This window comes from Artemia sp. Qi Xiang Cuo, chromosome 8, assembly GCF_049724085.1.
Source record: "Artemia sp. Qi Xiang Cuo chromosome 8, ASM4972408v1, whole genome shotgun sequence".
Classification (NCBI taxonomy): Eukaryota; Metazoa; Arthropoda; class Branchiopoda; order Anostraca; family Artemiidae; genus Artemia; species Artemia sp. Qi Xiang Cuo.
In genome coordinates this window covers 23,812,894-23,831,970 of record NC_142801.1, presented here as the reverse complement: position 1 = coordinate 23,831,970, position 19,077 = coordinate 23,812,894, and the positions used below count along the sequence as shown (strand labels likewise).

Sequence of the window (19,077 nt, the reverse complement as noted above, 5' to 3'; positions counted from 1 at the left end):
TTCATTGATGACATTGTCTGCCAATGTCCTTTTTATTTTGCCTGCGATTTCACTGTCTATTTCCATATTATTTTTAGACAGATAATGGTTTTGGCACATAGACGAGATATGGTTAATGAAATTTTTGCAGGAGTATGCCTGTCTTCTTCTTGTCTTCTTGAAAATGCTAATACCGGAAGGATGACGATGGTATGTATCAACAGGTAATTTAATACCAGCAACAGTAGCAAAGAGTTGTCCCCGATGATCGACGATTATTTTTATGTTTGCATTCTCTTAGAGCACTAACTTCTCTGGTTACTCTCGCATATCCACCATTTAAACGATTGGAATTATTGGGTACTCCAAAGGAATTTAACTCCTCGCTGTCATGACAACGTACACACACATTTGCAATAAGATCCCCATTAATGCTTGTGTCATAGTTCAGGTATTTCTCCTTGTCAGCATTCAACGCGACGATTATTTTTTTGTCTGCACACATTTTCATCGAATAATTCGTCTTCACTTTTTTTTAAATATGATATCGGTAGTTATCCTTCCAATGTAGATCCCCATTAATACTTGTGTCATAGTTCAGGTATTTCTCCTTGTCAGCATTCAACGCGACGATTATTTTTTCGTCTGCACACATTTTCATCGAATAATTCGTCTTCACTTTTTTTTAAATATGATATCGGTAGTTATCCTTCCAATGTAATAAAATTACTGATTTGAAACCCATAATAAACTAGGTAGTCTCGATAAGTAACCATAGAGAGCCACTGGTACGGTTGCATAGTGTCGATGAGTAGTCATAGAGTACCGTTAGTACAGCCGCAAGCATATTTCTTGACATTTTAGGATATGTAAAAAAAAATTTGAATAATTTTCCAAGTCCATCAAAATTCAGTCCAATAAAAGGGTGCTACTACAAACATTATTATTCTATTAGTGAAAGTCACGACTTGCCTTTATGTAACAGCGAGTTGTTAGTAGTAGTTCTATTTTCATGCTTTTTCCATTCCATTTGTACTATACCTTAAAAATTTCTTGATAAAATTTTCTTTATAAAACGTAGCTGTATTGGGCTCAGGTGTCCTTATGTTGCAACGAGTTGCTACTAATAGTAGTAGTATTTTTATGTTTTTGCATGCCATTCATACTATAATCTATAAATTTTCTAATATTTTCTTGATTTATTTTACTTTTGTAGACCTCAGATGGCTTAGTAGTGCAGTAAGTTGGTAGTGCTTGTAGTATTATCATGTTTTTGCAAGCCTTTCATACTATACTTTAAACATTTTCAGATATTTTCTTGATAAAACGTATCTGTATTGACATTCAGGTGTCTTTTTGTTACAGTAAGTTGTTAGTAGGGTAATAGTTCTATTTTCATGTTTTTTTGCAAACTATTTGTACTATACCTTAAACATTTTCAGATATTTTCTCGATAAAACGTAGCTGTATTGGCTTCAGGTTTCCTTATGTTGCAACGATTTGCTAGTAGTAGTTTTAGTATTTTCATGTTTTTGCATGCTATTCATACTATAATCTATAAATTTTCTAATATTTTCTTGATAAAAACTACTTTTGTTGACCTCAGGTGGCTTAGTAGTGCAGCAAGTTGTTAGTACTAGTAGTATTATCATGTTTTGCAAGCCTTTCATACTATCCCGTAAACATTTTCAAATATTTTCTTGATAAAATGCATCTGTATTGACCTCAGGTGGCTTTATGTCACAGTGAATTTATAGTAGTAGTTCTATTTTCATGTATTTTGCAAGCCATTCATACTAAACCTTAAACATTTTCAGATATTTTCTTGATAAAACGTATCTGCATTGACCTCAGGTGGCTTTATGTTACAGTGAGTTGCTAGTAGTAGTTCTATTTTCATGTTGTTTTGCAATCCATTCGTACTATACCTTAAACATTTTCAGATATTTTCTTGATAAAACATATCTGTATTGACCTCAGGTGGCTTTATGTTACAGTGAGTTGTTAGTAGTAGTTCTATTTTCATGTTTTTTGCAATCCATTTGTACTATACCTTAAACATTTTTAGATATTTTCATGATAAAACGTATCTGTATTGACCTCAGGTGTCTTTATGTTACAGTTAGTTGTTAGTAGGTAGTTCTTTTTTTATGTTTTTGCAAGCCATTTGTACTATATATAAAAAATTTTCAGATATTTTCTTCATGAAACGTAACTGTATTGGCCTCTGGTGTCCTGAAGATGCAGCAAGTTGCTAGTAGTAGTGGTATTTTCATGTTTTTGCATGCCATTCATATTATAATCTATTAATTTTCTAATATTTTCTTGATAAAACTTATCTGTATTGATCTCAGGTGGCTTTTTGCCACAGTGAGTTGTTAGTAGTAGTTCTATTTTCATGGGTTTTTGCAAGCCATTCATACTATACCTTAAAATTTTCAGATATTGTCTTGATAAAACTTATCTGTAGTGACCACAGGTGGCTTTACGTTAAAGTGAGTTGTTAGTAGTAGTTCTATTTTCATGTTTTTTTGCAATCCATTTGGACTATACCTTAAACATTTTCAGATACTTTCTTGATAAAACGAGTGAGTTGTTAGAAGTAGTTCAATTTTCACGTTTTTTGCAATCCAGTTGTACTATACCTTAAATATTTTCAGATATTTCCCTAATAAAACGTATCTGTGTTGACTTCAGGTGTCTTTATATTACAGTGAGTTGTTAGTAGTAGTTCTATTTCATGTTTTTTTTGCAAACGATTTGTACTATACGTTAAATATTTTCAGATATTTTTTTGAAAAAACGTAGCTGTATTGGCCTCAGGATTCCTTATGTTTCAGTGAGTTGCTAGTAGTAGTAGTAGTATTTTCATGTTTTTGCATGCCATTCATACTATAATTTATGAATTTTCTAATATTCCCTTGATAAAACGTACTTTTGCTGACCTCAGGTGGCTTAATAGTGCAGTAAGTTGTTAGTACTAGTATTATTATCATGTTTTTGCAAGCCATTCGTACAATACCTTAAATATTTTCAGATATTTTCTTGATAAAACGTATCTGTATTTACCTCAGGTGCCTTTGTGTAACAGTGAGTTGTTAGTAGTAGTTCTATTTTCATGTTTTTTGCAATCCATTTGTACTATACCTTAAACATTTTCAGATATTTTCTTGATAAAACGTATCTGTATTGACATTCAGGTGTCTTCACTTTACAGTGAGTCGTTAGTACGGTAGTAGTTCTATTTTCATGTTTTTTTTTGCAAACCATTTGTACTATACCTTTAACACTTTCAGATACTTTCTTGATGAAACGTGGCTTTATTGTCCTCAGGTGTCCTTATGTTACAGCGAGTTGCTAGTCGTAGCAGTAGTATTTTAATGTTTTCGCATGCCATTCATACTACAATCTATAAATTTTCTAATATTTTCTTAATAAAACGTACTTTTGTTGACCTCATGGGGCTCAGGATTCTTGATAAATCGTATCTTTATTGACCTCAGGTGGCATTATGTTACAATGAGTTGTTAGTAGTAGTTCTATTTTCACGTTTTTTGCATGCCATTTTTACTATAGCTTAAACATTTTCAGATATTTTCTTGATAATGTTACTTTTCCATGGATACCTAAAAGCCAATTCAACAACCCATTAGCATACTCAATTCAAACACCACATTAGCCCATTCGAACAACAGATTTTATTTTCACTGTCCTCGATGCTTTAACAGTAAACAATAAGTCGGTGTGGGAGGATCTTACTCCAACGCAACCCCCGAATCTTACTATGAAGTAATACTTGAAAGTTTATGTTAAACTAAAATTATCGACACAGAGAAAAACAACATGACAAAAATCACGGTGCTGCCCCCGCTACTAAATTGTGGTGTTTGTGTTAGGATATCCAACCCAAGCTCAATTACCGAATTTCACTAAGAATTAGTGATTAAAAGCTTATATCAAACCGAAATAACCGACAAAGCGCTAAATTCAGTTACTTAATTTGTCTGAAATTTCGTCCCCCCCCCCCCCCCACCCCCCCCCCCCAAAACAAAAAAGAGCGTAATCTCTCATTACCCCAAATTTACAGGAGGGGAAAAATAATTTATAATCCCAAACTCATCAAATCACTTAATAGAGCTACTAAATTTGACCAACATTTCGTCGTCCCCCCCCCCAAAGAGTGTAATCTCTCATTACCCCAAATTTACATGAGTGGCTCTCATTTCAATTAATAACTTTATTTTTTTTTCAAATCCGCCTTAAAAATAAAACTTTGCCTCAAATGTCCTTCTGAACTCGATCCGCAAAAATAATAAAAAAAAAACGAAAAAAAAAGCTTAAATGAACAAAGTTTAAACTCTGTAGATTCACCGAAAATTTTATTTATGTGTCTGAAGTTCACGCATTACTTTGGAACAAAGAACAATTCAACGTTTCGTGAATGTTTTTCAAACTGTATCTAGCCGTTTAAATTAGTCGGTCAAATGTGTTTGAAAATAAGTGTTTCGAAGAGTTTAATTTTTTAAATGGTGGTAATTTTCTTTTTACTATTGATTTTATTACTGGATGTCTGCAAGAACAGTTGAAGTGGAAGTGTTTAAGGTTAGTAATTTTTAGAAGTCGTAATCAGGAATCATTTTAGTCAGGGGAAACCTTTAAAAAGATAACATTCTAAATGTCATATTTGATAATGTTAAGCTAGAAAGTGTCAGAAATGAATGTTGCATCCCTTCGCTTGTCTAACTCCCGAAAGATGAGGTCTGATATGACGTTCTGATAACTTTTTTCTTACACATTTATAACTCTAATATTGCCTCTATATTGAAAATTGGAACTTCTATATTATAGCGATCACAACCTAGAAATTATAACTTTTTCTTTTTTCCTAGAATATCACAATCGGTTTCTCCCAAATAATCCTCTAAAATTAATTTCTGAAGGTTCCTCTGTCGATTTACAACTATACACAGATATATTTGAATCCTCATGAAGCCTATTGATTTCTCTGTCATGAACTCTTACACAATCGAAGCTCTAATTCCTGTCTATATCATTTCGACAACATCCTATTACATAAATTCAAGGTAAATTCCTAGAAATCTGGTCTGATCTCACTTCGTACAGTATTTCTAGCCCTCTGATTGGATGTGACGTCACTATGTATCGGAAGTAGAGATGCCTCCCTACTATAGTAGCAGTAGCAGTAGAAGCAATAGTAGTAGTGGTAGCAGTAGTAGTAGTAACAGCAGTAGCAGTGTTTGCAGTAGGAGTGATAGTATGCATATATTGCTTTTTGGTCAGTTGAACATCCCCTTCATCCTGCCCAAAACTTTTCAACCTAACACTCTTCACCCGTTCCTAAGATATTGTAGATATGCCCTTTTTACAACCACAATGTGTGCTGTGATGCAGTTCAACTTCAATTAAGTTTGAACTTAATACCCTTAGCCTTAGCAGTAGCCGTAATAGAATTAGTAATATTTTTAGTTGTAGTAGTAGTAAGAGCAGTTGCAGTTGTAGCAGTAGTAGTAGTAGTAGTATTGGTTTCGTCAAAAATGGGGCCCAACTAAGGGCATTAAAACAGCACAAAAGTTTTTTTTCTCCATGGTTTGAGTCTGAAACCATAGACTTAAAAGATGCTGGCCCTAAACAGGTTTAAAGTAGCTCGGAAAAACAGGTTTTCTGGGGTCCTCTAGGCTCTCCTTGGTGCAAGAAATTACGGCCCATGTTTCTAACTGACCATGGAAACCACGTTCATTGGCCCATATGCTGGTGTCCTTAAACTGTACCATAAAAATTTCGTTTTGAATGGAGAGAGTGTTAAGGGGCTTTGAAATGGGCCAAAAACCTTGCAATTTTGCAATGCGTGTTTATTTGTTGATTTTTTTTTTGGCTTGTTTTTCCGAGGGGTGATCGTATTGACCCAGTGGCTCTATAATATCAGGAGAGTGCTCGTTTGAACTAAAATTAAAATCTCTAGTGTCCTTTTTAAGTGAACAAAAAAATTGGAGGCCAATAGGCCCCCTCCCACGGCCCTTTTTATCTCAAAATCGTCCGATCAAAATTTTGAGATAGCCATTTTGTTCAGCGTAGTTGAAAGGCCGAATAATTATTCCTTTGGAGATTTAATGACCCCCCAGAGCCCCTGGGGAAAGGTCTTTAAGTTACAAAATTAGCCTATTGTTTACGTGTAGTATTTGCTATTGGGAAGTATGCATACATTTTTTGGGTGAGGGGGGGGGGGCGAATTTTCCACAAGTGGGATTCTCCGAACGGATAATTTTCCGTGGGGAAGGAATTTTTCCGGGGAAATTTTTCAGTGGTGAAATTTTCCAGAATTTTTTTTTGAGATTCTTCTTTGATCATGTTTTCTGTTTTTCTATTAAATTTTAAATCCAAAATCATTAAGAATAACTTTATAAGCTAAACTTTAACCAGGATTTATGACCCTTGATCAAGGATCTTCCAGCTCATTTTAATAGAGCACCCCTTTTTAAACACAGAACATTATTGGTTCTCCTTTCCAGTTTTCGATAGGCCTGCTAAGTAAAATACAGCTAAATTAGTATTCAAATTACTAGTCCTAGATTTAGAGAGTTCTTGGATTTATTTTTTATTTTTTTGCTGGCCGTGTACCCCCTAAAATATGTTGCGTACCTCCAAGGGGTACGTCCGTGTACTACAATTTGAGAACCAATGGTCTAGAGAATAAATCGGTCAGGAGGAGGGATTTTTCCGTGGAGGTGTATCCAGATTTCCTGGCATTATTTAAAAAACGATCAGAAATTAAACTTAAAAAAACATGTTTTTTCAACTGAAAGTAAGGAGCAACATTAAAACTTAAAAACGAACAGAAATTACTACATATTTGAGGGGGGTTGCTCCTCCTCAACACCTCACTCTTTACGTTAAAGTGTGAATTACGTGTCGATTCTTTAAGAATGACTCATGAAACACTAGGTTCTTTTAATTGGAGCAATAAGAAGCTTTATTTTTAAATACTAAAAAAATTTAGCGTAAAGAGTAAGGTGTTGAGAAGGAGAAACTCCCCTCATATACGGATTAATTTCTGTTCGTTTTAAGTTTTAATGTTGCTCGTTACTTTCAGTTGAAAAAACATGTTTTTTTTTATTTAATTGCATTGAAAATTGTCAACTTTCGCTTAAAAAGCTCTATTTAAAGATCAATTTTTCACATGTATCTGTTAAATGGAATAGGAAAATTTTGACAAAACACGTTTCCATTTGAAACATTAAAATTAAAAATCAATTCACAAATAATTTTCTGCAATCGTCATTATTGTCGCGATTTTCTTCTTTATGGTTTTTGATACTTAAAAATCATAAATTATTTTCGGTGCTTGAAAACTAAAAATACTTAAAAATCACACTACTCCAAATACACATTGTTTCCGGTAAAGGGCAAATGATTCTTCAGCATTTTACAGGGTTCAAGAAAGAAGGGGGTAGCCATGCTATTATTTGCATTAGCAAGCAATAAGTCTTGTGATATTATTATCCTGTTGTGTTGTTGTTATGGGAAAAAAAAACACACATTGCTTGACATACATACCGTTCGCATTAAAGCCGAAATCACATTCTGACCTTTAGAGGGGTTAGTTCTACTCGTATTTCAGTATTTTTTTAAGTTTAAACTTATAATTCATTTTTATTTCTATTCGTTTTAGGATTAAACTGTTTATCCATATTTATCCATATCTATTTATCCATCATATATTATCTTTATTTTTGATATGTTTATGATATTTATTTTTGGTTCTTTTGGAATCGGTTTATACATTGATATTAATTTCTGTTTTATTTTAACTTTGAAATATTTATATGACTTTATCTCTTCTCGATTTAGATTTCAATCTGATCCTTTACTTGTTTTGAAAAACTTAAAACGTTTTTCTAAATTAATAAAAACAAATATGGGACGGATAAAAAGCTGTTTAGCTGAAGGTTCGAACATAGTGTTGCCACCCAGTGAAAAAAAAGATTTTAGTAAATTTCTAGCTGATTTAGTAATTTTCTTCAATAATCTAGTGATCTATGTGCACACTTAGTGACTTTCTTCGTTTAGGCTATGTAAAAATCACTAGAAACATTGACAAGTCACTAGGAGTGGCAACCCTATTCGGACAGCGCCCTGAAGTAAGATACACAGATTAAAACTTGAAATCTCTATCGCGCTTCTAACCCACTGACATGTCAGTGGCAATTGTTGAAATTAGGATTTTTCTAAATTTCGTAACAGTGGATCCTCTAATAGTTTTCTAGCTTAAAGTTTTTTTTGCAGGACATGCAAAGCACTTTTAGAAGCTATACATATTAAAAGTTAGAGTATCTTAGTCTTTCCAACTCACTCATGTATTGGTGGAAGTCCCAGCTGAATTTTCAAATAGGAAAATTTCTTAATACAGAACTTTCACGAAGTTGTCAAATGAAGGAAATATATGTCTGCATGCTAATCAAGAATTGAGGTCAAGATCTGAAGCTGTACGTAGTGAACAAGAAATTTCAACACTGTAATCTTAGTTTTCACGATCCTCCTCATTTGAATTTGCGATTACTTGTGGAATTGGAAACACCCGCCATACATGTGCATATGCATTGACAATGTACAAGCGTAGTGGTCCAAAATGCCGATACTGGGGGTGGAGGGTTACGTGTTCACTTTTTACTGCAATTGCAGCAATATCATTGCCGTGAATAGCACTAATGAACAGTGTTGTCAATTCGCTAAAGTGTATTGACAAGATTCTTTGATATTTTGATTTCTTTTTTTAATGAAGATAAAAAAAAGCCATTTTTTGAAACCCAGAGAAGGTGTTTTCCCCATTTAATGAAAACACAATAAAAAATAATTAAAAAATTTTTTTCACTTATGCCTTTAATATACTTGCATGGTATACTATTCAAGGGTAAGGCCTTCAATAAAACTTTTCTGTCAGCTGAATCAAATACTTGCTCGTTATCTATAAAACTGAGAACTAAAGGGGTCTGATTTTTCAGACACTTCTCAATTATTAATCTAAGAGTAAAAATTTGGCTAAGGCAGTCTCTCCCCTTCCTAAAAACCCAATATTGTTTTTTTTAATACTTTCTCTGCAGCATGTTTTCGTTAAGTAAGTTTTATCATTCTGCGAAATTTAATTTGTGCAGAAGTGAAGAAAATACCCTTGTTGTTTCTAAATTCACTCTTATCACCTCTCTGATAAAGAGGTTTATTTAAAGTGTCCCTAAATCACTAAGCCTTTCCCCTTTTTCAAAAATTAATTAAAAAAGCCTTAATTTAAAATAAAAGTAAAGAACTCCATTAAACCAAAATGAACAAAAATAGAATCAAATAATCTACCAAGAATACATCTACCACAAATCAGTATCGATAAATAACAAACATAAATAAAAATAAATAAGAGTCAAACTCAAAACCAGCAGAAACTAATATGAGTAGGGTTCTAAACCCCAAGCTTTCTGAAAGCCATAACATAATTTGTACTTTAGTGAAAAAAATTTAAATGAATTTACTGAAAAAATTTGCATTGTCAGGTTGATATACATTTGCTGACATCTATTCCTTAAAATCTTAATTAATTTTTGATTTCTTAAAGTTATAAAAATGAAAACATTAAAAAAAAAAATTCAGTAAAGTGCAAATTTTATTCTGGCTATTTCTGTTTCTGTTAATTTCTGCAATTTCTTGTTATTTCTGTTAATATCTGTTTGTTTGGGTTTCATATACTTATTGATACATATTTGTGGTATTTGTAATCTTGATAGATTACTTGATTCTATTTTTGTTCATTTTGTGTTAATGAAATTCTTAAATTTTTTTTAAGAAAACTTATTTTGTTGTGAAAGTTTTTTTAATTAATTTCTGTTCATTTCATATTAACAAAGTCTTTTTCAGGGAGAAAGACTAAGCTTCTTCTAAAGTTAAACAACCATCCATTCCATAAAAACCTTAAATGCATCCTGGGCATAGCTTACAACCTTTGCTTCTAATCTCTGGGGATTGTTTCAACCCCAAGGGCCTTGTTATAGGATATTTAGACCATTTTGAATAGAATAGTTATCTCAAAATTTCTATTAGATGCATCTCGGGACAATACGAAGTATGGGTGTTGGGGGGGGATAGCTGCCCTCTGATCACTTTGACTCTTAAAAAGAAAACTAGAAAGTCTGATTACCAATCCAATGAGCCCCCTCTGAAGTCTATATGATCACGCTTTCTATAAAAATCTTATATGTCTCCAGGGTATAACTTACAACCCTTACCCTGAGGGCTGGGTTTTTTTTATCCTCCTCAAAAATATAATTTCCAGACCATTCTCATATGCTGAACAAAATGGCTATCTCAAAATTTTGATTGGAAGTATTTAAGGAAACTATGGGCGTGGGAAGGCGGTATTTGCCCTTTGATCACTTTCTACTAATGAAAAGCGCACTATTCTTCTCAATTTCCAATTAAATGAACCTTTTTTGAAGCTTCCATGACAAAACCTTTTATAAAATCCTTATATGTCCCAAGGGAATATCTTACGACCCTTGCTCTGAGGGCCATGGGGGGATGATTGTCATCGTCAAAGACATAATTTCCAGACCTCTCAACTACGTTGAACAAAATGGCCATATCAAAATGTTGATTGGAAATGTTTGGGAAATGATTGGCGTGGGGGTGATTCTCCCTCTAAATGCTTTCGACTATTGAAAATGACAATATCCCTTCTAATTCCTAATCGGATGAACACTTTTTGTAGTTTTTACGACAACACTGTCTATAAAAACATTATTTGCCCCCAGGGCATAACTTACAACCTTAGCCCTGAGGGCTATGAGGGGGGGTGGGTTGTCATCCTCAAAGACCTAATTTCCAGAACTTTAAACTACGTTCAACAAAATCGCTATCTCAAAATTTTGATTGAATGTGCTTAGGTAAATGGTGGGTGGGAGAGGGGGGTTAGTTACACTCCTATTACATTCGACTATTAAAAAAGGCACTAGCACTCTCCATTCTTATTCAATGAACCGCTTTTGAAGTTTCTACGACAACGCTAACTATGAAAAACCTTATATACCCAACGGACATATTTTACAACAATTGCCCTGAGGGCTCTGAGGGGATTATCTTTTAATTTGCAATCGAATGAGCCCTTTTTGAAGCTTCAACGACAACACTTTCTATAAAACCTTATATGCCCCAAGGGTATAACTTACAACCCTTGCCCCAAGGGTAGTAGGGGGTTGTCATCCTCAAAGACCTAATTTCCAAGACTTTCAACTACGTTGAAGAAAATGGTTATCTCAAAATTTTGATTGGATGTGTTTGGGGTAAAGGTGGGCAGGAGAGGGGTTTAGTTGCCCTCCAATCACTTTTGACTATTAAAAATGGCACTAGCCATTTGAATTTCCAAACGAATGAGCACTTTTTTAAGTTTCTATGACAAAGCTTTCAATAGAAAATTTTTATGCCCCCGGGCATAACTTACAGCCTTATCCCTGAGGGCTCTGGGGGGAGTGTCATACTCAAAAACATAATTTACAGAACTTTCAACTACGTTGAACAAAATGGCTATCTGCAAGTTTTGATTGGACGTGTTTGGGGAAATGGTGGGCGTGCGAGGGGGATTAATTACCCTTCAATAACTTTCGACTATTAAAAAGGGCAGTAGCCCTCACTGTTTCAAATTGAATGAACCCTTTTGAAGTTTCTACGACAACGCAATCTATAAAAAACTTATATGCCCCCAGGGTATAACTTATAATCTTCGCCCAGGGGGCTCTGGGGGGTTTGTCATCCTCAAATACATAATATGTATTTTCAACTTCCAGAACTTTCAACTATGTTGGACAAAATGGCTATCTATAAACTTCGATTGAATATGTTTCGGGAAATGGTGGGCGTGAGAGGAGGGTTAGTTGCTCTCCATTGACTTTCGAATATCAAAAAGGGCACAACTCCTTTCAATTTCCAATCAAATGAGCCCTTTTTTGGGGGGGGGGGGGGTGTCATCCTCAAAGATCTAATTTTTAGAACTTTCAACTACGTTGAACATAATGGCTATCTCAAAATTTTGGATTGGATGTACTTGGGGTAAAGGTGCGCGTGAGAGGGGGGTCTGTTGCCGTCCAATCACTTTCGACTATTAAAAAGGGCACTAGCCCATTGAATTTCCAATCGAATGAGCCCTTCTTCAAGTTTCTGCGATAAAGCTTTCAATAAAACCTTATATGTCCCCAGGGTATAACTGACAACCTTAGCCCTGATAGATCTGGGGGGGGCGTGTCATACTCAAACACCTAATTTCCAGAACTATCAACTACGTTGAACAAAATGGGTATCTGAAAATTTTGATTGGATGTGTTTGGGAAGATGGTGGGCGTGAGAGAGAGGTTAGTTACCCTCCGATCACTTTCGACTATTTAAATGGCACTAGCCCTCTCAGTTTCGAATTGAATAAGCCCTTTTGAAATTTCTACGACAATGCTATCTACAAAAAACATTATATGCCCTCCAGGCCATAGCTTACAACCTTTGCCCTGGGGGCTCGGTGGGGTTTGTTATCCTCAAATACATACGATGTATTTTCAACTTCCAGAACTTTCAACTACGTTGAACAAAAGGGCTATCTCTAAACTTCGATTGAATGTGTTTGGGGAAATTGATGGTGTGAGAGGGGGGTTGGTTGCTCTCCATTTACTTTCGACTATTAAAAAGAGCACTACACCTTTAAATTTCCAATCAAATGAGCCCTTTTTGAAGTTTCTATGACAAACATTTCTATAAGAACCTTATATGCCCCAGGGCATAACTTACAACCGATCCCCTGAAGGCTTTGTGGAGGTTATTATCCTCAAAGACCTAATTTCCAGAACTTTCAACTACGTTGAACAAAATGGATATCTCAAAATTTTGATTGGATGTGTTTGGGGAAATAGTGGGCGTGAGAGAGGGTTAGTTGCCCTTCAATCACTTTTGACTATTAAAAATGGCACTAGCCCTTTCAATTTCCAATCGAATGAGCCGGTTTCTAAGTTATTACAACATCGTTTTCTAGAAAACCTTATATGCCCCCGGGCATAACTGACAACCCTTGCCCTGAGAGCTGTGGAGGGTTGTCATCCTCAAAGACATAATTTCCAGAACTTTCAACTACGTTGAAAAAAATGGCTATCTCGAAATTTTGATTGTATTTGATTGGGGAAATGGTGGGCGTGAGAAGGGGTTAGTTGCCCTCCAATCATTTTTAACAATGTAAAAGGGCACTAGCCATTTCAATTTCCAATCGAATGAGTCCTTTTTGAATTTTTTACGACAATGCCTTCTATAAGAACCTTATATGCCCTAGAGCATAACTTACAACCCTCTTCCTGGGGGCTATGGGCGGGTTGTCATCCTTAAAGACATAATTTCCAAAAACTTTCAAGTTTTTTTTGAACAAAGTGGCTATCTGAAAATTTTGATTGGATGTGTTGGTGTAAATAATGGGCGTGAGAGGGGAAAGGGGGGTTAGTTACCCTCCAATCACTTTCGAATATTAAAAAGGGCACTAGCCCTCTCGATTGCCAAATAAATGAGCCCTTTTGAAGTTTCTACGACTACGCTGTCTATAAAAATCTTATATGCCCTCAGGGCATAACTTACAACCTTTGCCCTGAGGGCTCTGTTGGATTTGTCATCCTGAAATACATATTATGTATTTTCAACTTCCAAAACTTTGAACTACGTTGAACAAAACGGCTGTCTCTAAACTTCGATTGAATGTGTTTGGGGAAATGATGGGAGTGAGAAGGGGGTTAGTTGCTCTCCATGCACTTTCGACTGTTAAAAAGGGCACTACTCCTTTAAATTTCCAATCAAATAAGCCCTTTTTTGAAGTTTCCATGACAAAACCTTCTAGGAAAACCTTATGTGCCTCCAGGGCACAACGTACAACCCTTGCCCTGAGGGCTCTGAGAGTTTTATCATCCCCAGAAACCTAATTTCCAGAACTTTCAACAACGTTGAACAAAACGAATATCTCAAAATTTTGATTGGATGTGTTTGGGGAAATGGTGGGCGTGAGAGGGGGGTTAGTTGCCCTTCAATCACTTTCGAATATTTTCAATTGAAGGAGCCCTTTTTGAAGTTTCTACAACATCGCTTTCTATAAAAACCTTATATGCCCCCAGGGCATAACTGACAACCCTTGCCCTGAGGGCTGTAGCGGGTTGTCATCCTCAAAGAAATAATTTCAAGAACTTTCAACAACATTGAAAAAATGGCTATCTCAAAATTTTGGTTGTATGTGTTTGGGGAAATGGTGATCGCGAGAGGAGTTTTGTTGCCCTCCAACCATTTTCAACTATTAAAAAGGGCACTAGCCATTTCAATTTTCAATCGAATGGCCCTTCAATTAGAGTTTCTACGATAAAGCTTTCTATAAGAACCTTATATCTCCCCAGGACATAACTTACAGCCCTTGCCCTGAGGGCTGTGCGGTTGTCATCGTCAGAGACCTAATTTCCAAAACTTTCAACTACGTTGAAAAAAATGGCTATCTACAGATTTTGATTGGATGTGTTTGGGGAAAAGGTGGGCGTGAGAGGGGGGTTAGTTGTCCTCCAATTACTTTCGACTATTAAAAAGAGAACTATCCCTTTAAATTTCCTATCAAATGAGCCCTTTTTAAAGTTTCTACGACAAAGCTTTCAATAAAAACCTTATACACCCCCAGGACATAACTTTTGACCCTTGCCCTGAAGACTATAGGGAAAGTCTCCGTCTAGAAGACATAATTTCGAGAACTTTCAACTATATTTAACAAAATGGCTATCTAAGACTGTTTGTTGACTTTATTCGGGAAATTGATGGACGTGGAAGAGGTGTTAGTTGCCCTCCAATTACTTTCGACTATTAAAAAGGGCACTAGCCATTTCAATTCCCAATCGAATGAATTCCTTTTTGAAGTTTCTACGACAACGCTTTCTATAAAAACCTTATATATCCCAGGGCATAACTTCCACCTCTTGCCCTGAGGGCTGTGGGGGGAGTGTCCTTCTCAAAAACATAATTTCCATTTTGAAATCAACTACGTTGAACAAAATGGCTATCTCAAAATTTTGATTGGACGGTTTGGGGCAAAGGTGGGCGTGGAAGGGGTGTTAGTTGCTTTCCAATCACTTTCGACTATTAAAAAGGGCATAAGTCACTCCAATTTCAAATCGAATGAGCAATTTTTGAACTTTCCACGACAAATCCTTCGAAACGAAATGCCCTGGTCTAATACCAAAAAAAAAGTAGACAATACATTGTACTAACATCGTTCTTTACTTAGGCAGCCCTGTTGCGCTGTCTACGAAATCTTATTTATAATCTTTAGAAATGTATCTGTAACTTTGCAACTCCATTTTTTTAGACTCATTTTCCACTATCAGCCCCTGTAAGATGCTCATAAAGGGAGTATTCATAGAACGCTGGACCTAAACACAGACACAAGAAGAAATGAATAGGCCAATAATGGGTGCTAGACGTGGCTCCCCTTTGTTAATATATAATCAGCAATGTTTAACGGTTTGTTTTGAGATATATTATTTTTACCTATGTCTCAGTTAAGGCTATACGCAATCAGGATGATTGAACATATGTTATTTAGATTAATATTTTTCCAGAAGAAACTCTAAAAAAGCCCCTCCAAAAATAATGAAAACAAAAGCGCAGTGATAAACAAATATACCTGTCGGGAAAAATTGAAGTTTCTTAAGACTAAATATGAAAGTGTTCATGGCATTGAAGGTCACCCTTAAAAATTATAAAATAATTCATGACTGTCATATACGTTCATTTTTGATTCTCACAAATTTCAATTTCTCCAGGGATCATTTTTTAGTGAATTTTGAGGTAAATTAATTTTTTTAACTTTTGGATGCATTGGATTTTCTCTTTTGATTCCTACGTACATCATTTTGGATAACAAGATAAATATCTTCAATTTATTACATTTTAATAGGTTAAGTGTCATTTAGGAGTCAAAACCAATGAGATGGCAACATGACACTCCATAGATGCCCCGGTGACCCCGCCGCCACATCTGGCATTGGGTCAAAATTTCAAGACAAGCGTTTAAATTACAACAGTTGAAAGTTTAAAAAACTTGCATTTAGGTGAAATTTCACAATTAGTGTCTGATTAGCAGTGAAGTTGGTAATGAGGTGCCTGTATTGGAATGACGCATATGCACCCGAAACCCTTCCAACTTCCCCCCCCCCACTAGAAAATTTTAGGTATAAGCAAAATGAACATATACATGAGTAAAAGCTAAAACCTTAACCACGACAAGCAATAAAATAAACTATTAAAAGTCTAAGCATTTCATTTTCACATCCCGAAGCCTTTATCAATGAAAATAAAGTAAGAGAAAAGACCAGATTCTAGCTTTGTCATATAAGAATAAAAATAAAAAAATAATTACTCCATAGATGAAGAAGAAAACAAAAAAGGAGATTCTCACATCTGAATACCTATGATGGAAAATAAACTGTTATCGACGCTACATTGAATTTTTTTGCATTTAATCTTGTACTATTTTAGGTTTTTGTCCTTGAAGCTTACTCGGAGAGCGGAAATCTTATTGCCAATATGACAGGAAGTCAGCCAAAGTTTCAACTCAAGCTGCTCGAACCGACTTACATTTATGAATTGAACTTATGGGCTGCTAACACTAAAGGTCGAAGTGAAGTAGTACGAATTCTAGCTGCTCCACCTCGTACTAGAGACTCTGGAGGATCTGTTGTTTATGGTAACGTAATATTAGTTTGATTTCAATTCTCTTCGGAAACTATTTTTACTTAAGATGTCTCATATTTTACTCGGCGACTCTTGTGACTGAAAGAAATAGACTAGACTATTTAAATGAAAACCAATCGGGAAAATATACAAACTTTGAATCTACGACGATTTAACATGGAAGGACAAGAATTAAAAACAACTAGCCCAACTTACAGTGTAACGTCGGGTAACTTCAATAAAAAAGTAGAAAATTTCAAAGAAAATGAGATATCTGATAAGATTTATTTACAATACTACCAGATTAAAGGTGAATTTCTTTTATAAGTGAAAAATAACTGGAATTTTTTTACATTTAGAAATAATTTTAGTTTTAAGTTAAAATTCCATCCTGCAGGTTAGCTGATGAAAGTCTTGGTAGGTTAAGAAGACTAATTCACTTTATGCTGGTAAGCTTACTGAGAATAGGATTTTGCTTTCTTTGATCTGCCTTGTATTTATTGGACCTGGAAAGACAAGTATGTTGCAGTTTCGGGTCAAACAAAGTAGTCAAAGGTTAGAAGGGACTGGATGATTTTTCTTTTGAACAGTAGCGCCAGTTTCTACTCTTATAAGCTTCTTATAGTCCTTGGTTTAGATGTTAATCGGCACAGTATAGATATACAGCAGTATCGAAAAGTTTTTTTTTTCAGAAACAGCAAATATCAAAGCGCACAGACCTAATTTCCAGAACTTTCAACTACGTTAAACAAAATGGCTATCTCAAAATTATGATTGGATATGTTTGGGGAAATGGTGGCCGTGAGAGGGGCGTTAGTCGCTCTCAAGTCACTTTCAACTATTTAAAAAGGCACTTTCATTTTCCAATCAAATGAGCCCTTTTGTGGTTTCTACGACAAAACTTTCAAAAAAACCTTATATGCTCCCAGGGCATAACTTACAGCCCCTACCCTGAGGGCGGGGGGGGGGGGCTGTTATCCTCAAAGACCTAATGTACAGGACTTTCTACTACGTTGAACAAATGGGCTATCTGAAAATTTTTATTTGATGTGTTTGGGGGAACGGTGGACGTGAGAGGGGGGTTAGTTACCCTCCAATCACTTTCAACTATTAAAAAGGGCACTAGCCCTCTCAGTTTCGAATTGATTTATCCTCTTTTGAAGTTTTTACGACAACTCTATCTATAAAAACCTTATATGACCCCAGGGCATAACTTAAAACCTGTGCCCTTGAGACTCTGGGGGGTTTGTCATCATTAAATACATAATTACCAGAACTTTCAACTACGTTGAACAAAATGACTATCTCTAAAATTTGATTGAATTTTTTTGGGGGGAAATGGCGGGCGTGAGGGGGGGCCTAATTACTTTCCGCTCACTTTCGACTATTTAAAAGGCAATTTCAATTTCCAATATATTGAGCCCTTTTTGAGACTTCTGCAACAACTTTCTATATAAACCTTATATGCCCCAGGAGCATAACTTAAAACCATTGCACTGAGGGGGTTATGATCCTAAAAGACCTAATTTCCAGAACTTTCAACTACGTTCAACAAAATTCAAATCTCAAAACTTTGATTGGATGTGTTTGGGAAAATGGTGAGCGTGAGAGGGGGTTTGGTTGTCCTTCAATAACTTTCGACTGTTAAAGAGGGCACTAGTCCTTTCAATTTCAAATTGAATGAACCCTTTTTGAAGTTTCTACAACGTCACTTTTTATAAGAACCTTATATGCCCCAGGGGCATAACTTAAAACCCCGTGCCCTGAGGGCTGTGGGGGGGAGGGATTGTCATCCTTAAAGACCTAATTTCCAAAACTTTCAACTACTTTGAATAAAATGGCTATCTAAAATTTTGATTGTATATGTTTGGGAAAAGGTGGGCGTGAGAAGGAGGTTAGTTGCCCTCAAATCACTTTCGACTATTAAAAAGGGCACTAGCCCATTGAATTTCCAACCAAATGAGCCCTTTTTCAAGTTTCTACGACAAAGATTTCAATAAAAACCTTATATGCCCCAGGGTATAGCTTATAACCCTTGCCCTGAAGACTGTGGGGTGAGTGTCCTGCCCAAAGGTATAATTTCCTGAACTTTAAAATGGCTATCTCAAAATTTTGATTGGGTGTGTTAGGGGAAATGGTGGGCGTTAAGTGCCTTCCAATCACTTTTGACTATTAAAAAGAGCACTAGCCATTTGAATTTCCATACAAATGAGCCCTTTTTGAAGTTTGTACGACAACGCTCTCTATAAAAACCTTACATAACCCCCGGTCATAACTCATCCCCTTTGCCTCAAGGGCTGTGGGGGGGGGGCTGTCATCCTCAAAGAA

At 35.5% G+C, this 19,077-nt stretch overlaps 1 protein-coding gene across 1 annotated transcript in view; it reads left to right on the top strand.

The window, feature by feature from the left end:
- Positions 1-16,782, top strand: part of LOC148949262 (contactin-6-like) — a 326,188-nt gene extending 309,406 nt beyond the window's left edge. The window contains exon 7 of the mRNA XM_089092664.1: positions 16,555-16,782. Coding sequence (XP_088948790.1) covers positions 16,555-16,782 — 228 coding nt within the window. The remainder of the gene's footprint in view (positions 1-16,554) is intronic.
- Positions 16,783-19,077: the final 2,295 nt, after the last annotated feature.